Source organism: Phlebotomus papatasi, chromosome 2 (assembly GCF_024763615.1).
Source record: "Phlebotomus papatasi isolate M1 chromosome 2, Ppap_2.1, whole genome shotgun sequence".
Classification (NCBI taxonomy): domain Eukaryota; kingdom Metazoa; phylum Arthropoda; class Insecta; order Diptera; family Psychodidae; genus Phlebotomus; species Phlebotomus papatasi.
Genome location: NC_077223.1, coordinates 48,714,510 through 48,732,392, shown reverse-complemented (window position 1 = coordinate 48,732,392; position 17,883 = coordinate 48,714,510). Strand labels below are relative to the sequence as shown.

The window sequence follows — 17,883 nt, the reverse complement described above, 5'->3', positions numbered from 1 at the left end:
CGAGAAAACCAAATGCAAGTTGTTTTCAAGCTGTTTGTAAACTAAGTTTTCAAACTGTTTGTAAGCTAATTTTCAAACTGTTTGTAAGCTAATTTTCAAACTGTTCCGAGAAAACCAAATGCAAGCTGTTTTCAAGCTGTTTGTAAACTAAGTTTTCAAACTGTTTGTAAGCTAATTTTCAAACTGTTTGTAAGCTAATTTTCAAACTGTTCCGAGAAAACCAAATGCAAACTGTTTTCAAGCTGTTTGTAAACTAAGTTTTCAAGCTGTTTGTAAACTAAGTTTTCAAACTGTTTGTAAGCTAATTTTCAAACTGTTTTCAAACTGTTCCGAGAAAACCAAATGCAAGCTGTTTTCAAGCTGTTTGTAAACTAAGTTTTCAAACTGTTTGTAAGCTAATTTTCAAACTGTTTCTAAACTGTTTTCAAACTGTTCCGAGAAAACCAAATGCAAACTGTTTTCAAGCTGTTTGTAACAAAGTTTCAAACTGTTTGTAAGCTAATTTTCAAACTGTTTCTAAACTGTTTTCAAACTGTTCCGAGAAAACCAAATGCAAGCTGTTTTCAAGCTGTTTGTAAACTAAGTTTTCAAACTGTTTCTAAACTGTTTTCAAACTGTTCCGAGAAAACCAAATGCAAACTGTTTTCAAGCTGTTTGTAAACTAAGTTTTCAAGCTGTTTGTAAACTAAGTTTTCAAGCTGTTTGTAAACTAAGTTTTCAAACTGTTTGTAAGCTAATTTTCAAACTGTTTCTAAACTGTTTTCAAACTGTTCCGAGAAAACCAAATGCAAGTTGTTTTCAAGCTGTTTGGAAACTAAGTTTTCAAACTGTTTGTAAGCTAATTTTCAAACTGTTTCTAAACTGTTTTCAAACTGTTCCGAGAAAACCAAATGCAAGCTGTTTTCAAGCTGTTTGTAAACTAAGTTTTCAAACTGTTTGTAAGCTAATTTTCAAACTGTTTCTAAACTGTTTTCAAACTGTTCCGAGAAAACCAAATGCAAACTGTTTTCAAGCTGTTTGTAAACTAAGTTTTCAAGCTGTTTGTAAACTAAGTTTTCAAACTGTTTGTAAGCTAATTTTCAAACTGTTTTCAAACTGTTCCGAGAAAACCAAATGCAAACTGTTTTCAAGCTGTTTGTAAACTAAGTTTTCAAGCTGTTTGTAAACTAAGTTTTCAAACTGTTTGTAAGCTAATTTTCAAACTGTTTCTAAACTGTTTTCAAACTGTTCCGAGAAAACCAAATGCAAACTGTTTTCAAGCTGTTTGTAAACGAAGTTTTCAAACTGTAAGCTAAGTTTTCAAACTGTTTCTAAACTGTTTGTGAACTAAGTTTCGAAATGGTTTACAAACTAACTTTTATTTACAAAAATCATGTTTGTTCGAAATGTTACCCATTTTCAAGTGAAATTTCGCACATTCTAATCGCCAATCGGACATATCCTTTGTAAAACAAAAAAAACACTGATTTCTGAATATCTCAACATGGTATATTTTCCTACTCACTGACTCAAAGTCATAAAATGCTGGTACTTTAAACAATCACTCCTGTTTGGCCGTATTTGGCAACTCTTCTGACTTCTGAGAGGGTTTATTCCAATTCTTCAATCCTTCTGGCAGAGATGTATTTTCCTCCAAACCTCCAGTGCCTTCGACAAACTCTTCATAAGTGGACTTCTCCTTAAACGGCCGCGCTCCCAACAATTCAATCATATCCTCTCGATTCAGGATCTCATTCTTCAACAGGCGCTCAGCCACCTTTTCCACATTAGCTTTATGCTTCTGCAGCAGCTCTTGTGTTCGCACATGAGCACTCTTAATCAATTCCCTCACTTCCGTGTCAATCAACTGTGCTGTTTGTTCTGAATAGGGCTTACTGAACATTGGATCACCCGGAGCCCCCATATCAAAACTTACATTGCCCACCTTTTCATTCATTCCAAAACGTACTACCTGAGCATAAGCACTATCCGTGACTTTCTTGAGATCATCTTGGGCACCTGTGGTGATCTTTCCAAAAAAGATCTCTTCAGACACTCGACCACCCAGCGTCATACACATTCGATCAAAAAGCTGTTCCTGGGACAACAAGTACTGATCCTTGGGTAAGTACTGTGCATACCCGAGTCCCTTTCCACGCGGAATAATAGACACTTTAAGAAGTGGATCAGAGTGCTCTAGGAACCATCCAGCTACCGCGTGGCCAGCTTCGTGATAAGCCACGGTTTTTTTCTCATCAGGCGCGAGAACATTCGTTTTCTTTTCCATACCTATAAACAAAAACAAACAACAAATATTACATCTATAGAGTTCAAATTATATTATTAAGTCTGATTTATCCCAAATTGAAGTAAAAGATAATAATAATAATTTTATATGTATTTAATAATAATTTTGTCCAGTTTCTTATTTTGGACACTTTGAGGATAAAATTGGACACTAAAAATAAATTGATTCAAATTATGGATTTTATTCCAAATTTTTGATGAATAATGAATTCTATCTAAATATTTGTTCCTTTTGGAAGATTTGAGTTTGAAATTGCTTTGTTGAAAATTCAGTGTGAGCTATTGCTTACGAGAAATATGACAGAACTTCGTGTTTACTTCAGTCTTATTTAGCTGTGGTGAAGGACTAACAATGTTTATTCGCTTTTTTAAAGTGATATTATTGAATATTCTTTGAATATTGTGTTGATTCACGTTAATGCTGATTTGTACATTTGACCTGACGTGAGATTTGCCTTGTGAATTACGTTTTTTTATGTGAAAAATGGGCAATTTTCTTATTTTGGACATGTGTTTTTCTCTCGAAATTTCGTGAATTTTTAGCTTTTGTGATGACTAGAGCTGGCCAAAATATGTATTTGCATGCTTTTATTAAGCGTTCTAAGGCTTTATTTGACCCTTTATCTTCACGAATTAGGCTCTTGCGATTCTAATAAACCCTATTTTAAAATGCATATTTTGACATATTTCATGTTTATTTGCATATTTGCATTTTTGCATATTGTTTTGCATATTTACGACTTCTGTTTAAAAGAATTTTTTTTCTTGTAAAATGAAAATTTACATAATTTCTATCGCTGTAAAAAAACATTTAAAATTTGGAATTCAGTTATATAAAAATATCCTTTTACACTTGATGCTCACATCACCTACATTGACAAATTCGAAGCCAACACTCTTGGTCGAAAATCGTTTTTATTTCTTCACTGAGAAAAAACGGGGGTGCGATTAACTTTTTTTCCTCATAATTTTAACACTTTTTAGGTGTAAAAATATATCAACATTTTTTAATGTTAATTTTACTACACCTTTTTAAGGGTAAAATTAACATGAAAAAGGGTAACTTTAACCCCTAATACACCTAAAAAGCATAATATTTACACCGATTTCGGATCAATACTGCAGGGTAAAATAAACATTTCCGGAATGTTATTTTAACTTTCTCGGATTTCTCTCAGTGTTTAATTCAGAGCGGTGACATTAGCTCTGAAAAATGCGACCGGTTTTAGTGTAATTTTTTCCCTGTTTTCGTACACATATCACGAGATATCTTCAAAACTACGTAGGCTGCCAATTTAGGGATTTCGGTTGCCTCATCTTTATTAAATTTGTTTTTATTTTGTATTAGTATTTTTTGCTAATTCATTCTACAATGACAGAAAACAGCTAATAAACTCAAAATTTTTTTCGGCTCGCTAGAAATATATGGGAAACATAGGAAATGTCATGCCCCTGGTTTAAATATTTCTTTGAATTTACTAGTTCATCTGTAAAACGCATATGTAAAAACTAATGTCTTGCAAACTTTATGTCTGCAGCTTAATTTCTGTACCCGTAGAAAATTTTGAAATCTAACATCTGAAAAGTAAGCTTTTTTACTATATTTCAATTTTTACTGCTCGAACTCAACAGAGAGGGTAGGCGCTTTTAACCCTCAAATGTTTTAAAAAGCTGCTAAAGGAGATGGAAAAGCGTACTAGTGTTACTAAATATTTTAATCTACTACATAGAACTTTTCGCTAAATTTACAAAAGGCTTTTTAATTTCCACTTTTTAAACATAAATATTATCCTTAATATAATTTGAGATGTTTTTTTTTACATTTGGCGTTGAAAAATTATTAGAAGGGATGAATTGAGGTTATTGTATAAGGATGAAATAATGTTTAATTACATGTTCTGTAAATCATATTCTAAAAGAATAAAAAATCCTTAGATCAGTTTTTCGGAATGCGCTTACAATCACGCACAGCTCAGTCATAAAACCGTTCAGATTGCGCTTAAAAATACGCACAGTTCTAACATAAAACAGTTAAGATCGCGCTTAAAAACACGCACAGCTCAATCATAAGAAGCTTAAGATTATTCTTAGAAACACGCACAGCTTAATCATAAAACGATTAAGAATGTGCTTAGAAATACGCACAGCACACACGTAAAACTGTTCAGATACAGCTGGAAAACACGAACATGTCAATCATAAAATGGTTAAGATCGCGCTTAAAAACACGCACAGCACGAGCACACGCGTGAAACGGTTAAGTTTGAGCTTAAAACATGCAAAGCTGAATCGTAAAACGGTTAAGAGGATCGAAAAGCCAGAAAATGGCGTCTCCATACAAAAACCCAAAATTAAAAGTGTATCAAGTCTTACAATTTTTGAGATATTTCCTTGAAAATTTAACTGAGGGTAGTTTTTTATATTATCTTTGAATTCCCTGTTTTAATTTTTTGAAAAACTGTTTTGCTTTCGTAATATAATTTTCCAAACATTCGTATACTCCTAAAACATGCCACAAAGAAGCTGCATTATCTCCTAGAATATGAAAGATAGAGAGGTATATTTTTTTTTAATTTTGTTCCTAAAGACATGCTCTACAAAATGCCTGTTTCACTTCTTTCACTTTTCATACAAATTTTCCAAGTATTTTTAATTGAAAATTGTCCAAAAAATGACAGTTTTCATTGCATCTTTGTACCGAGAATATCATTTTTTCCGAATTAATAATTATTTTTGTACCAATCTACATTTCATTAGCTTTCAAATGGTACATTAGAATTGGAGAAACTCCTAATAGTTTTTTTGCAATTAAATTTTAAACAACATGCTCCAAATTGGAAATTTTCATGAGCTTTTGATAGCTTTCCGAGCTTCCGAGAAATGCTACTCAAAATTGTTCAGCAATTCGCCACAAGATTACGCGTCGCATTTTTCACCATGTCTTTCCTTTTCTCTCTGACCTTCAGCACGCCTGCAGTTTTTTGCGATCAGGCGGAGGAGAAAAAAGAATACAAAACAAGAAAACTCATCCCCTGTGTGAGAAATCTTATGAATTACAGCTGAGCGAATTTTTATGATTTTCACGATCAGTCTCGTTGTTTCAAAAAATTGTAGAAAATCGTAAAAATTATGAATCGTCAATCGTCATGGGCATTTCACAAAACCAGCTAATATCGCGGTGACTACATAATATGCCGATATAATTTTTCTCGGAGAAGAAAAAAGTCAGTGATAAGCCTAAATGGGCTTATGCTATGTGTGATTCTTTCATTGCAAATTCGAATTGGGGGCAAAATCGAAGTCCAGTCCAGATGACCTGATGCTAGCTGAGATTCATTACAGGAAACCTCGAAATGCGTGCAACTCTAGGTCGTTGAAAATTGAAGAGTGCAAATTCGATTGTCAGAAATGCACAAAAATACATGTAAAACTTTAATGCCAAAATGGCTCAGAAACTATTCCGCAATCCGCGAGTAATACTGCGATCTTCAAAAATCCGCGAAAAAATCCACGGTCCGGGAAAATCCACAATAAATTCTGCCGGCTGCGTAAATCCGTCAGAAATTCTTCGGTCCGCAAAAGATTCCGCGATCCGCGAGAAATTTCGCGGTTCGCGAAAATTCGTGAACGATTCCGCGATCCGAGAAAATCCGGGAGCAACACCGCGATCCACGCAAATACACGAAAAATTCCGCGGCCCACTAAAATCCACGAACACACCGCGATCCGCGAAGTTACAAAATAAACCTAAAAGTAGCGAAAAAGCATAACATGATTTCGAGATTACAATAGAAAACCCGATTTTGAAATGGAACTTTTGTGAAGGAGAGAAAAAATGAGACATGCATGTTTTACGTATATCTTTGTCTCTAAAAATTGATAAAAAAAATTAAATTTTCAAGTGACAAAATTTCTATTTTTATTTTCTTCATAGTCCAAAATTTCTATTTCTTCAAAGAACACGTGCATTTGACACATTTAAAAGATAGGGGGAAACAGGTTTATTTTTTGGCCTTTTTTGGTACGGGAAAGTACTCTCCTTTCGAATGTTCATGCCTTGGAATAATGGGAATTTTCTTTTATTTTTCGTATGAGACTTAGGGGAAAGTCGTCTGCCTTTAAATGCAGCAGCCTTTAAATGTTGCTATTTTTCGTTGTTCTCAAAAGCATAAATTATATTCTATTAACTATTAGGTAGCTATCCATCATCCTCACAAATCATCAAAAAATGGAGAGCCTAGTTCCTATTTCCTAGATGCTAGATCAAAAAAAATGAAAATGAGCTCTAAACTGTAATTTTGATGTTCCACAAATCATGTGATTTTTCATAGTAAAAATTATTTTACAAATAAATCTTCCATTGTGACACATAGAAGGTTAATCAGGCTTAATATTTCTGTTAATACATTTTGGTTCAGATGACACAATTTTTGTGGGTGGCAAAAATTTGCAAATATCACCCTGCAGCAGCCTTTAAATGCTAATGTCGTGTGCCTTTAAATCCTATCTTTCCATACATCAACACATGTGAAATCGAACTCATACTTTTCTCTGACGAACGTCATACAAATACTTATAACCCGCTATCTTGCTCCGGCCGGGATGTTTCAAGTTGACAATTTTCAACTTCAATGGCTTTTTCTTCCAAATTTTCAAGTGCAAAACAGTGCTTCAGAAAAATGTGAAGAAAAGTTATTGTGTAATGTCTTTTGACTGCAGTGATGATTTTAGTGAGTGCGTTAGGCTTCAATCTAATCATTTATAGCCCATTTACTTTTATTGATTCAATATTCTCAGTGAAAAAAAAACATTTAAAGGCAGCTGCCTCGCGTTTGAAGGCAGACTATGCCAGCTGCCTTCATACAAATCGACATCACTTTTTTAATTTCCTCAGAAGGAAAAACTGAGGACTTGCAAGTGCTCAATGAGGTAATCATATACGCCGAATGAACAAGAGAATTTTTTGGTGTAGTAGAAAATAAAATCCATTTTGTGGATTCTTCAGAAACAAATCTTAAATTTGGAACTACATTTTTCGTTTGAAGGCAGACGACCTTCCCCTACACATTTCTATTAAATATTAGTTAGCTTATCATCAATATTTATGATTATGTGATAATTATTTATAAGTCTCTTAGGAAAAATAAAAGAAAAATCACGCTATTCGCAGGCATGAACGTTCGAAAGGACAGTTCTTTCCCCTAACCCTTACGATTCGAAATTTAAAACTTTACAATCTTGGCAGGTCAAACTAATAAATAATTAACATGACCTTTATTTTTCCTCCATTCTTTCCAAAAATCATGTTCTTCTTGGGAATCTTTAAAAACGCATCCTGCGATTTTTTTTATTTTTAAATATGTTTTAGAGGCCGACTCGGTGATAATTTCATATAAGAAAATACTGTTGAATCAAAGATTTTTCAAGGTCAAAGGTTAAAAATGCTCTATAGAGAGCGTATTTTTAAACCGAATAGAGTGACATTTGGTATAGTTCCAATGATTATGCAATTTCTTACAATTCTGAAAAGGGTATAATTTTTTATGAATCCATATAATAAACCAGTTTGTACCTTCAAGGAGTAACAAAAAGATTTTCAATATTAGTAACTAATTTGTTCCGAAAGTCACCATCGCAGCAAGAAGGACGTTAAATTTGTGGCATTTTTCAAGCTATAATATTTACGGTTTCACTTTTTTTTTATTCGAGATTGGCGAGATTTTTCCCCTCCTGCTACCAGCACTGGCACCTTAACTATAGACCTTAACTGTTAGACGAAACGGACGAGATCTTTTAAATTGCATTAATTTGTTCCCGATAATTGGAACATAATGTCTATATTTTGGTTCCGACTTTTAGCAACAAATTTGTACTTTTTAAGAGAGGCAAAAGGATTCCCCATATTAGTAACGATTTTTGTTCCAAAAATTAAATCGTCCACGGACACCGAAAATTTTTGAAACGAATATGTTACAAATGTAGGGATAGTATTTTTATAAAAAAAAATCTACAAATTTGTTCCTGACAGTGGGAACAAAACAGTAGAGCGCAACAAAATTCTATTCCAACTCACAGATCAAATTTGTATAAAACGAAATCTACTGAAATTTGTAGGTATTCCACCGTATCGAAACGGTTCTAAAAGAAAACTTTTACACAATTGTCACTATTCTTAACAAAACCGTAAAGGAAAAAAAATATTGGAACGAATAAATATATTTTTTTAGGTACATATTTGTTCTGTAACAAATTGTTCTAAAGAAAATTTTTACCAATATTTTGGTCAGTGTCCAAAAGTTTTTACTGTGATTGTGCAATTTGCTAACAATACTACAATTGGACTTCAGATTAAAATTAGTTATAGTTTCATAACTGGTTTATTATATGGATTCATAAAAAATTATACCCTTTTCAGAATTGTAAAAAATTGCATGACCTTTGGAACTATACCAAATGTCACCCTATTCGGTTTAAAAATACGCTCTCTATAGAGCATTTTTAACCTTTGACCTTGAAAAATCTTTGATTCAACAGTATTTTCTTATATGAAATTATCACCGAGTCGGCCTCTAAAACATATTTAAAAATAAAAAAAATCGCAGGATGCGTTTTTAAAGATTCCCAAGAAGAACATGGTTTTTGGAAAGAATGGAGGAAAAATAAAGGTCATGTTAATTATTTATTAGTTTGACTTTCCCGTACCAAAAAAAGGCCAAAAAACAAACCTGTTTCCCCCTATCTTTCAAATGTGTCAAATCACAGTCTAAAAAACAACAGTCAAGTAATGACCTACTTGGTCATAATCGCAGTAGATGACAGCAGTTTCACTTTGTGTCCAGAATAAGTTTTTATGAATGAATAATGTTCCCACCCAATGTTATTTCATTTCATCCTCTCATGTATATTTTTCTCCGTCGCTCCAATAGAAAAATGCAATAAGTTGTCTCAGCGTGCCTTTCAGCCACGCCACACAACGAAACATTAACTGCGCGCGATACTTTTTCTCTCCATCACTCCTGCGAGTTCAAAGCGGGAGATCGAAAGAGGAGAGAAAAATACTCTGGCGCGCGCAGTTCACACAGACAACACATGCACTTAAATCAAATTCCGCCGCTCAAGTTTACTCGCTCGTACTCGCAAGTATCAAACGGCAGTGCGAAAGGAAAAAATAACACTCTCACCACTCACACAGTACATCTTGTGAATTGCTCGATCTCTACAGTGTGGAAGAAAAATAATGTAATCCATTGATTTTCTAATACCTCAAAATTTTTATCTTTCTCACTTAAATCTTAATTGAATTGAATAAAAATAAAACCCATCTAATATGTAAAGCTTTTAGAACCAGTCTAAATAGTGCTGAAAATGGTGAAAATGTTAGAGAAATTATATCATTTGGTTTCTTGTAGTGTAATTTTCGTATTAGAATTATTATATACTGGATAAGCAAACAGATAATACAAAAGTAAAAAAAAATACATGGTAAAAGGGAAAGGGAAAAGTAACCGATTAAAAATAATTCAATAAAGTAAATAAATAAATTTATTAAAAACCATTAGAGAATATTTCCATATCGCTCTTTGGAAATTACAAGGGGTTAACTCACTTTCGGCAATTTTTCAGAAGCCAGCATGAAAGATTTAACTTTGTGTAAGTAATTATCTCAGTTCAATGACCGACCAAAAACAATTTATTTCTTTTCTATTTGTATGAGCATTAATATAAACATCGAAACATATAAATTTTCAGCTTTTAAAATATGTATTTTTACGAGTTAGGTCCTTGTGATTCTAAATGATCCACAAATTTTGATGAAATTAGAACAAGGAAGGATCAACTTGCTTGAGTTAGTCCTTTGTTTCACAAAAAATTGAACGATAAATCTATTTTGTGCCCCTTTACTTCAAACGAAATTGCGCAAGCAATCAGAAAGTTTAAAATTTTGAAAAACTTTTCTAATAACGAAATTTAATGACTTATATCATCCGAACATTTATTAAATTCTCTTTCTAAGTGTATTAAAATCTCAAAATCGCAAAAAAGTGAGTTGGCTCCTTGTAATTTCCAAGGAGCGATACGTATGTTATTATTTTGTAATATTTGTCCTTTTAATTGTGATAATCGTAATAAACATGTATTCGTCAATTATTTTTAGTGAGGTTCCTTTTAGTTGGGAAGATTATTATGGTAATTTGAGAACAGGAAAAGTTCTCAGATTACTATAAAGATTTTCTTAATTAAAGATCACAAATATCTCTTTAGAAGATTACAAAACATGTTTATTATGTTTGTCACACTTTAACCCTTTAAGAACGATTGGAACACCGGTGTCCCATAAAGAAAATAATTTTTCCTGACTACTTAAAGTTATTTTTTATTATGTTAAATAATTTTTCCTGACTACTTAAAGTTATTTTTTATTATGTTAGTACGTAATTGCAAAGTACAAGGTTGAAAGAATCTAGAATATTTTTTGCAAGTCTCCAGCTATTTGCAATTATAGTAAATTTTTAATGTAAAAATGACGAATTTTTATATTCTCATAATGAAAATTAATTTTAAATTTCTTTTATACTTTCAATTTTTTTAAGCGAAACCGTTTGGGAAAAAGAAACTACAATATCAAACATAATATTTTTCGTTAGAGTGAAAATTATCTGCCATTGGTATTGTCAGAAAATTTACTTAAATTTTTTGGCTATTTTTGTCCCTATCGCTCATAGAGGTCAGAAATACACCGAATCAGATTCTGATGCATTTTCTAAGGTTAGATGTAAGCCTTTTTACTAATTTTGTTTACCGGTTTCATTTTTATTGCTGATTTTCGGTCCGCAAAAACTGTCTCGTCGTTAAAGGGTTAGAGCACAAAAATATAAAATATTCTCATATACGTATGTTAATATTCTAAAATATTTTCCTTCGATCAAGAGAGTCAGAATAAAATTATAAATTCACACATTTGGAGAATATTTTTTCTGTCATACGCTTAGAGGTTCTCGGGGTTCTCAGACACATTACTGAATTCATTGATGCAACTTTACAAATTACCTAATTTTGGCATGCCAAGTTAATAATAATAATAATAATATATTTATTCACAAAAATAGGATCATCCCTTTTACAATTGTGAAAGAAAAAAAAAGAAAAAAATGAGAAAAAAAGAAATTAACAAATTCAGGAGTTTAAATTAAGGTACGAATGAAAAGAAAATGTAAAGAAAAATAAAAGAAAAAGAAAGTAAAGAAAAATTCCTAAGCTCCTTTGGCTTCGTCTTGGAAAAAATTTCGAATGGCAGCTGCAGAAGAGCGCCTGTCATTCGGGACACTATTAAAAGCAGTGACGCCCTTAACCAGAAGACTCGGCAGGTACTCGGGACATCCAGAAATCAATAGATGAAACAGAAACAGTACAGCTCTCATTTCCAAAAGGGATGTTAAATCACATCCAATGAAAACGTTTCGGTATGGAGTGATGTGATCCCGGCGGTTTATGCCGCAAATATACCTGACTCAATCATTAAAGGAAACCGTCAGCCGAAGAATTGTGTCACTATCCGTCGTAAAAATAGCTCTGCTCCGTAATTAAAAAAAGGAGTGTTAATTAAAAGGAGTGTTATCAAACGAGTGTTATAGGGCGTGATGTCCCGGAAGCTCTAAGGGTATACAGAGAATAGTTGATCTTTCGGCAAATAGATATGGCCTGATCAGACCATTAGAGAGTTGCATTGAAGATTATGCCCATGTTTTCCACCTGATCAGAAAAAGGAATAATTTCACCATAAAGGTGTAATGGATAGAAATCAAGGGAAACTCCTTTTTTAGAAATTACAATAGTTTGAGACTTTTTAGGATTCAAAATCAACCCATATCATAAGTCATCATAAGTCGAAAAGTCTGAAGGGAATTGGAGGGCTCAATGATGATAGTAAAAAACTTCGAAAAAACTCGCATCCCCCGCTATAGGGGGTGAAGTTGGGGTTCAAAATTTATAATTTTGGCTATAGCAGACAGAAGGTTGGAAATAGAACCATGGGGTCTTCGAGTGATCCCCCTATATGTTGATTTTGGAAATCTAACTGTGACTTTCATTTTCCCTCCACCCCTTCTCTTCTCTTAAAAAAAAACGTGTTTTTCGGTTTCGAAAACTACTCATCAAATAGTTTTCATTGTCACATGCTTTCGACGTTGTCCTGACGGATATATGAGTCATTCATAGCAAAAGCCCTGTATGTCCAGTGGTGACATCAAAACACCTCCCCAGAAATTTAGACAGCAAAAAGCGGCTACATAAAATTGGGCAGTAAAAAAAACCATTTAACACGAATTTCTCAGACTGTAACTGAGTTCAATTTTGAATCGAAAAGCGATTTCTGATTTTTTAAGATAATACAACATTTTCATAATTTTTCTAAAATTCAGATCTTCTTTATCCACATGATGACTATCCCCAGAATTGTTCTGGACAGAACATTCTTTTGCTTCTCCTGACTTTTCTTCCAGAACTGTTCGGATTCTAGGTCCATCCACATGATGACCATCACCAAAATTGTTTTAGACAGGAAATTCTTCTGCTTTTTCTTGATTTTTCTAACAGAAATGATCAGTTCTGAGTTCAACCACATGGTGACTATACCTGGCATTTTTTTTTATATGTTCAAACCCCATAGACAGTGGAGCCGAAAGTAGATAGTAGGTGAGATTATTAAAAATCTCACCTAACATTGTAAAATGTATCAGATAAAATTTTCCATAACCTATGTAGTAAAGAAAATTGAACAGCCGAATGTGTATCGGTGTGATCTTACTTTTTCTTCTCTGTCGCTATCACTCCAATAGAATTGCAGCTATGCGGCAACCGGAATAATCGTAAAAATAGAAAAACGAGTCTAGGGATTTTTTCTCGTACTTCTCTAGCTTCGCATCAGGTTTAGTAAAAGAATGTCTTATTTTGAAACAATTACCAAACAAAAACTATGTTTAAACAATATAAAGCCTCTGGTACTTTAAAGTGTAAAAAAAACTCAGCTGGATTGAATAGAATTCCTCAAACATTAATGAAAATGCTCCAGAATTAGTATAAAACACGCACTACTTAAGAAAAAAGAAACAGTGTTGGCAAAAGAAGATTGGTAGCAAAGAATTTACGGTATGATGACATCACACTACGTGTCAGAGATTATAGAGCATTCCCACGAAATTTAATTGTGACCTTTTGGTTATCGAGCGCATAAGATTACGCATTGCTGAATCATAAAACGGTAATGGCGCTTAAAATCACGCACAGCTGAATCATAAAACGATAAATGCGCTTGAAATCACGCACAACACCATTATAAAACGGTAAATACACTTAAAATCACGAACAACTGAATCATAAAACGGTGAATGCGCTTAAAACCACGCATAGCTCAATGACAAAACGGTAAATACGCTTAAAATCACGCACAACACCATTATAAAACGGTAAATACGCTTAAAATCACGCACAGCTGAATCATAAAACGGTAAATGCGCTTAAAATCATGCATAGCTCAATAATAAAAAGGTATATGCGCTTAAAATTACGCACTGCTGAATCATAAAACGGTAAATGTGCTTAAAATCACGCACAGCTGAATCATAAAATGGTAAATACGCTTAAAATCACGAACAGTTGAATCATAAAACCGTAAATGCGCTTAAAATCATGCATAGCTCAATAATAAAAAGGTATATGCGCTTAAAATTACGCAATGCTGAATCATAAAACGGTAAATGTGCTTAAAATCACGCACAGCTGAATCATAAAATGGTAAATACGCTTAAAATCACGAACAGTTGAATCATAAAACCGTAAATGCGCTTAAAATCATGCATAGCTCAATATTAAAAAGGTTTAATTAAAAATATTACAATCACGCACAGCTCAATCATAAAACGGTACTTTTTAATGTACTTGTCATTACATACAGATCAATCACGAAACGCTTGGGATTGCGCATAAAAAAGCGCAGTCTTAACTGTTTTATGATTGATCTGTGTGTAATTTTAAGCGTATTTACCGTTTCATGATCAAGATGTGCGTGATTTTAAGCACATTTACCGTCTTATCATTCAGCTGTGCGTGATTTTAAGCGAATTTACAGTTTTATGATCAAGCTCGTGATTTTAAGCGTATTTACCGTTTCATGATTCAGCTGTGCGTGATTTTAAGTACATTTACCGTTTTATGATTCACCAGTGTGTGATTTTAAGCGCATTTACCGTTTTACGTTTAAGCTATGGGTGATTTTATGCGCATTATTCGTTTTATAATGGAATTGTGCGTGATTTTAAGCATATTAATGTTTTGTGATTCAGCTGTGCAGATTTTAAGCGAATTTAACGTTTTGAGATAGAGTTTTGCGTGATTTTAAGCACATTACCGTTTTACGATGGAGTTGTGCGTGATTTTAAACGCATTTACTGTTTTATGATTGAGCAGAGCGTATTTTTAGCGTTTTTTTTTACAAATTTTATACTTGAGCTATTTGTACCACAGGGTTAATCGTTTTATGCTTGAACTGTGCATGTTTTAAATATACTTTTTACCGTTTTGTGATTGATCTGCGTAGTTTTTCTAAAGATGTCTAGTATGACTTTAAAATATTTAATTTTAAAAATATTCCTTCCATAAAATAGGATTTTTTGTTCATGATAGTATATAGGTTTTTATTTACTTGAAATTCAATACAATAATCATTATTAACTGCAATCCTTGTTATAAATTTAAGATTATTAATCAGCAGTCATTAAAACATTATTCAGTAAGTTTTCGTAAGTTTCATAAAGTTTATTAAATTTCATAAATTTCATAAAAATTTCATTACCATAATGTCTTACTTCAGGAAAACAGTCAATGCCCAATATCAGAAATTGGTAGACATAAAGTATTTTTATAATATTTGGAATTGAAGTACAGTGCCCGCTTTGTAATCCGGATGATTGGGAGACAATATGACAGAAATCCGCTTCGTAATCCGGATGGTTTTTTTTAATTTGTTCAACGTCTCGAAAATATAATACAAGTTTTTTGTAGAATTAGAATAAAAGTTTTAAGGAAGATTAAAAAGACTTAATTAGAGAATTCTATGTTATTATACTTCATTTATTAAACAAAGACATCACAGGATAATTCATTTTAATTGCTACATTTTCATGCATACATGACTTCAAAATTATTTTAAATGTAACCCTCGATAACTCGTCCGGATTACACCGATCCGTATTAGAGTGCGGGCACTGTATATATAAATATCAAAAACGTGGTAACGGCATTAAAGTGGCTTAAATTGTTACTTAATCAATAAATTAGTATTACAAAATCATACTTTGATAAAATTGATTGAAAAAGATGAAAATTTGAGGCGTAATGCATTTGACTTTGAAAAATTACATGAAGAAATGTTTCAAGGTCATTGGTATGTATATACGAAATATCCGTCTGGACAACGTCTAAAACATATGTGACAATGAAAACTATCGGATGAGTAGTTTTCGAAACCAAAAACACGTTTTTTTTAAGAGAAGAGAAGGGGAGGAGGGAAAATGAAAGTCACAGTTAGATTTCCAAAATCAACATATAGGGGGATCACCCGAAGACCCCATGGTTCTATTTCCAACCTTCTATCTGCTAGGGTCAAGATTATGAATTTTGAACCCCAACTTCACCCCCTATAGCGGGGGATACGAGTTTTTCCGAAGTTTTCTATTATCATCATTGAATTTGGCATGCCAAAATTAGGTAATGTGCAAATTAATTCAGTAATGTGTCCGAGAACCTCTCTTGTAAATGTAACAAAATCCTTTGTGACAAGTTCTTTCTCAATCATTTCCATACCTGATGAAGGAGGAAAACCCCTCCGAAACGTCAATGTCGAGAAAGTAAAGGAGAAGAAGCCAAAGGTCATATCCGTGTTTCAATTGTTGCTATATCAACCTATTGGCCGAAAGTCATCCACTAATTATTCTTACTTTTATACTATCATCACTATCATACTCTATAAGAAAAATTCAAGCACATAATTTCTTAATTATAAGAGAAAATAGTTTTAAATTCTGGTAGTTTAGATTCAAAACCACGTTTCTTAAATTTTTCTTAACTCAAAATTTTTTCTGTGAAAGAATTTATAATTTTCACTATAATGGAAAATAGTATGCTTGAGTATTGTGGTTAATTTTCCAAAACAGATTTGCTTAAAAAAATTGGAAGTATAATAAATAATTAAAATTAGTTTTCATTATGAGAATTTAAAAATTCGTCATTTTGAGCTCAAAAATTTACTAATATAGCAAAACGCTAGAGACTTGCAAAAAATATCCTAGATTCCTTCAACGCCTTCAACCTTCTATTTTGCAATGGCAAAAAACAAATGGTCAGTAAAAAGTCAAAAGTGGTCAGCAGAAAATCAAATTTGATCAGCAAATAATTCGAAATAATCAGCAAAAATTTTCAATTTTGTCAGTAAAAAGTTAAATTTGGTCAGTAAAAACTTCGAATTGATCAGTAGATATATTCGAGTTGATCAGTAAAAAATTAAAAATTAATCAGCAAAAAATTAAAAATGGTTAGTAAAAAGAAAATATGGTCAGTAAAAAATTAAAAATGAGCAGTAAAAAAATTCGAGTTGATCATCAAAAAATTAAAAATGAGCAGCAAAAAAAATTAAAAAAGCAGTAAAAAATTAAAAATGAGCAGTAAAAAATAAAGTGGTCAGCAAAAAATTAAAAATGATCAGTAGAAATATTCGTATCGATCAGTGAAATATTAAAAAGTGGTCAGTAAAAAATTAAAAAGCAGTAAAAAATAAAAAATGGTCAGCAAAAAATTAAATGAGGTCAGTAAAAAATTAAAATTGATCAGTGAAAAATAAAATATGGTCAGTATAAAATTAAAAATGAGCAGTAAAAAATAAAAAATGAGCAGTAAAAAATAAAATTTGATCAGTAGAAAATCACAAGTGGTCAGCAAAAAAATAAAAAGTGGCCAGCAAAAAATTAAAAGTGGTCAGTAAAAAATTAAAAGTGATCAGTGAAAAATAAAATATGGTCAGTAAAAAATAAAAAACGAGCAGTAAAAAATCAAAATTGGTAGGTAAAAAATTAAAAGTGGTCAGTAAAAAATTAAAAGTGGTCAGTAAAAAATTAAGTGATCAGCAAAAAATAAAAAGTGGTCAGTAAAAAATAAAAAGTGATCAGCAAAAAATTAAAAGTGATCAGTAAAAAATAAAATATGGTCAGTAAACAAATTAAAAATGAGCAGTAAAAAATAAAATTTGATCAGTAGAAAATCAAAAGTGGTCACTAGAAAATAAAAATTGGTCAGTAAAAAATTAAAAGTAAACAATAAAAAATTAAATGTGACCAGTAAAAAATTAAAAGTGGTCAGTAAAAAATGAAATGTGGTCAGCAAAAAATTAAAAGAGCAGTAAAAAATTAAGAGTGGTCAGTAAAAAATTTAAATTGGTCAGTAAAAAATTAAAATTGGTCAGTAAAAAATATAAATTGTTCAGCGAAGAATTAAGCTAGTGATAATCCTAAATCAGCTTATAGAGGTGCATTTCCTTCGGGATCGGGAATC

General features: G+C 32.2%; 1 protein-coding gene across 1 annotated transcript in view; it reads right to left on the bottom strand.

The window, feature by feature from the left end:
• Positions 1–1,466: 1,466 nt before the first annotated feature.
• The window catches only part of LOC129801441 (AFG3-like protein 2), a 28,302-nt gene continuing 11,885 nt past the window's right edge, over positions 1,467–17,883 (bottom strand). Inside the window, exon 5 of the mRNA XM_055846498.1 lies at positions 1,467–2,268. Coding sequence (XP_055702473.1) covers positions 1,541–2,268 — 728 coding nt within the window. The 3' untranslated portion in view covers positions 1,467–1,540. The remainder of the gene's footprint in view (positions 2,269–17,883) is intronic.